The sequence below is a fragment of the Temnothorax longispinosus genome, unplaced genomic scaffold, assembly GCF_030848805.1.
Source record: "Temnothorax longispinosus isolate EJ_2023e unplaced genomic scaffold, Tlon_JGU_v1 HiC_scaffold_56, whole genome shotgun sequence".
In the NCBI taxonomy this organism is placed as follows: Eukaryota; Metazoa; Arthropoda; class Insecta; order Hymenoptera; family Formicidae; genus Temnothorax; species Temnothorax longispinosus.
The window spans coordinates 67,583-70,210 of NW_027270407.1; the positions used below are offsets into that span (position 1 = coordinate 67,583).

At 46.6% G+C, this 2,628-nt stretch overlaps 1 protein-coding gene across 1 annotated transcript; it reads left to right on the plus strand.

The window, feature by feature from the left end:
• The first annotated feature begins 860 nt into the window (after positions 1-860).
• Positions 861-1,667, plus strand: LOC139824767 (uncharacterized). The gene has a single exon (XM_071797313.1). It carries the CDS (start codon positions 861-863, stop codon positions 1,665-1,667), a length of 807 nt encoding a protein of 268 aa, XP_071653414.1.
• Positions 1,668-2,628: the final 961 nt, after the last annotated feature.

Consider the following 2,628-nt stretch of genomic DNA (forward strand, 5'->3'; position numbering starts at 1 on the left):
TATATATACGAGCCATCACTAACGATAAACGCAAGTGTTATGTATCATTCGAGAAGTCGTGCACGACATGCGCATAAACATATAGAAAATTATGCACACATACATGTGCCGCACTAAAGAGACGGACCCCTCGGACGTACAACCGTATATACGCGTACACGTACACACCCATGCGACAGATAGGCAAATATCTGCGAATCTAACGACGATCGTCGCGACTCTTTCCGTCTGGCGGCGCTAGTCAAAGGGAACCGCGGCGCCGATAATCGCAGGACACCGCCGCCACCGTGATCGCCTCATTGGTGTCTCGCCAATCGAAGGGACCAATGAGGAATCGTTTCGACAGAACCGGGATAAGGGGGGAGATCGCGATGGAAAAATCAGGCATTCTGCCCGTAGCCACAGTCGAGTGTACACGCGACAGTACGTACGAACAAATATTACGTCCGCGACCAAGAGCGAGAGTTTATTAGACGTTGTCGGGTGTCCGTAAGGCGGCTCAGGGCAACAGCCCCCAGGCGTTGTCGCCGGACCGGGATCCAGGACGACAGTTCTAAGGCGTTATCCCGGTCTTACGCGTATAACGTAAATAAGGCGAATAATTGTGTCAACAGTACGTACCATAGATTGATTCGCAAACTAACGTGACGTTTAAGTTGAATTTTGTATTAAAGTGCATAATCAATAAACTTTATTCGAAAAGACAGAGTACTTGTGAACAACATCTACCCTGATACAAAACAGCAAGTCTCTTGTGTGCCAAATCACGCGTGGCACCTTTAAAAAAAGTAACAATACCACGACTGGAGCTGTTGGCAGCATTGCTTCTAGCCGAGCTGAAATATAAGGCGATTCTAGCAATGAAGATCCAGTTTCAGAAGATTACGCTATGGACTGATTCACAAATCACTTTATATCGAATCCGATCGACGCCGTCGCGATTCGCAACGTTTGTCGCTAACAGAATCGTTCAAATTCAAGAACTCACCTTGCCATCTCAATGGAAGCACATTCCAGGAGAGTTAAATCCGGACATAGTCTCACGAGGATGTTTACCAGAAACATTAAAATCGTGCAACATGTGGTTCAATGGACCAGAGTTCTTACTGAAGGATGAAAGCGACTGGCCTCTCAGAGTATCACAGCAGGATAAGTTCGGAGCGGTTGCGGATCCGGAATTGAAACCACAATCAAATTCCGTCGTCTGTGCAACCGTTTTGCGAAACTCTTGGGCGCACCACTACTCCAGTCTCAACCGGCTATTAAGAGTAACATCTTGGATCACACGATTTATCAATAACTGCAGAGGGTCCTCTGCTTCCAAAACTCGAGGGCCACTCCAGGCTTTAGAATTGTCCAACGCTCTTAAGGTGCTAGTACAACAGGCCCAAGAAGAAGACTTCAGAACGGAAATCAATCGATTGAGAACCAACGCCGAGCTTATAAACAAGAGTCAGTTAATACACCTTCGGCCATTTTTGGACGATAGCAACATTGTACGAGTAAACGGTCGATTGTTCAATGCGGAAATATCGGAGAGTCAACGTCATCCAATGCTGTTATCGGCAAAGAATCCACTGAGCACGCTTCTCGCACGACATTATCACGAAGTCAACCTACACGCGGGACCTCAGGCATTGTTGTATACATTGCGTCAACAATTCTAGATTCTAGGAAGACAAAATTTAAGCCGAAAAATTGTACACGAATGTGTTAGATGCTTCCGAGCCAAACCAAGATTCCCTAATCAATTGATGGGTCAATTACCTGCAGCCAGGGTCAATCAAACTCTTCTGTTTATGAAGGTTGGGGTGGACTTCTGCGGACCCTTTTCCTGTAAACCAAGAGTTTGAAGTAAAATTGTATTGAAAACATATATATGTGTTTTCATCTGTTTCGTGACCAAGGCAGTTCATCTGGAGGTGGTCACAGACTTAACTACTGATGCCTTCCTCGCTGCGTTGAGGCGGTTTGTTTCCCGGAGGAGTCGATGTTCTGACATCTTTAGTGACAACGTAACTAATTTTGCCGGTGCAGACCGCTCTCTTAAAGAATTGAGAAGTTTGTTTCAGGATGAGCAACATCAGGCCACCTTGCAGAGCGTGTGTGCAGACGAAGGCATCACCTGGCATACAATACCTCCCAGTTTCCCTCATTTCGATGAAATGAGGGAGGCTGCCGTTAAAGCAGCAAAGCACCATCTGAAGAGAACCTTGGGCTCAACGTCCTTTACTACCAAGGAACTAATGACAATCGCCACTCAAGCTGAGGCGTGTTTAAATTCCAGGCCAATCACGCCAATGTCAGCCGACCCGGCCGATTTGGAGGCCTTGACGCCGGGATACTTTTTGATAGGCGCTCCTCTAAATGCACTGCCGGAACCGAGCTTGTTGGATGTCAACCTGAATCGCCTGTCCAGGTGGCAATTATTACAGCAGCAACTGCAGATGTTTTGGGAAAGATGGTCACGTGAATACCTGTCTGAGATGCAAACTCGTACTAAATGAAAGCAGAAGCAAGACAATTTGTAAATTGGTGCGATGGTATTGCTTAAGGACGATCAACTAACACCGCTGAAATGGTTCTTGAGAAGGATCATTGAAACTCATGCGAGAGCCGATGGCCTTG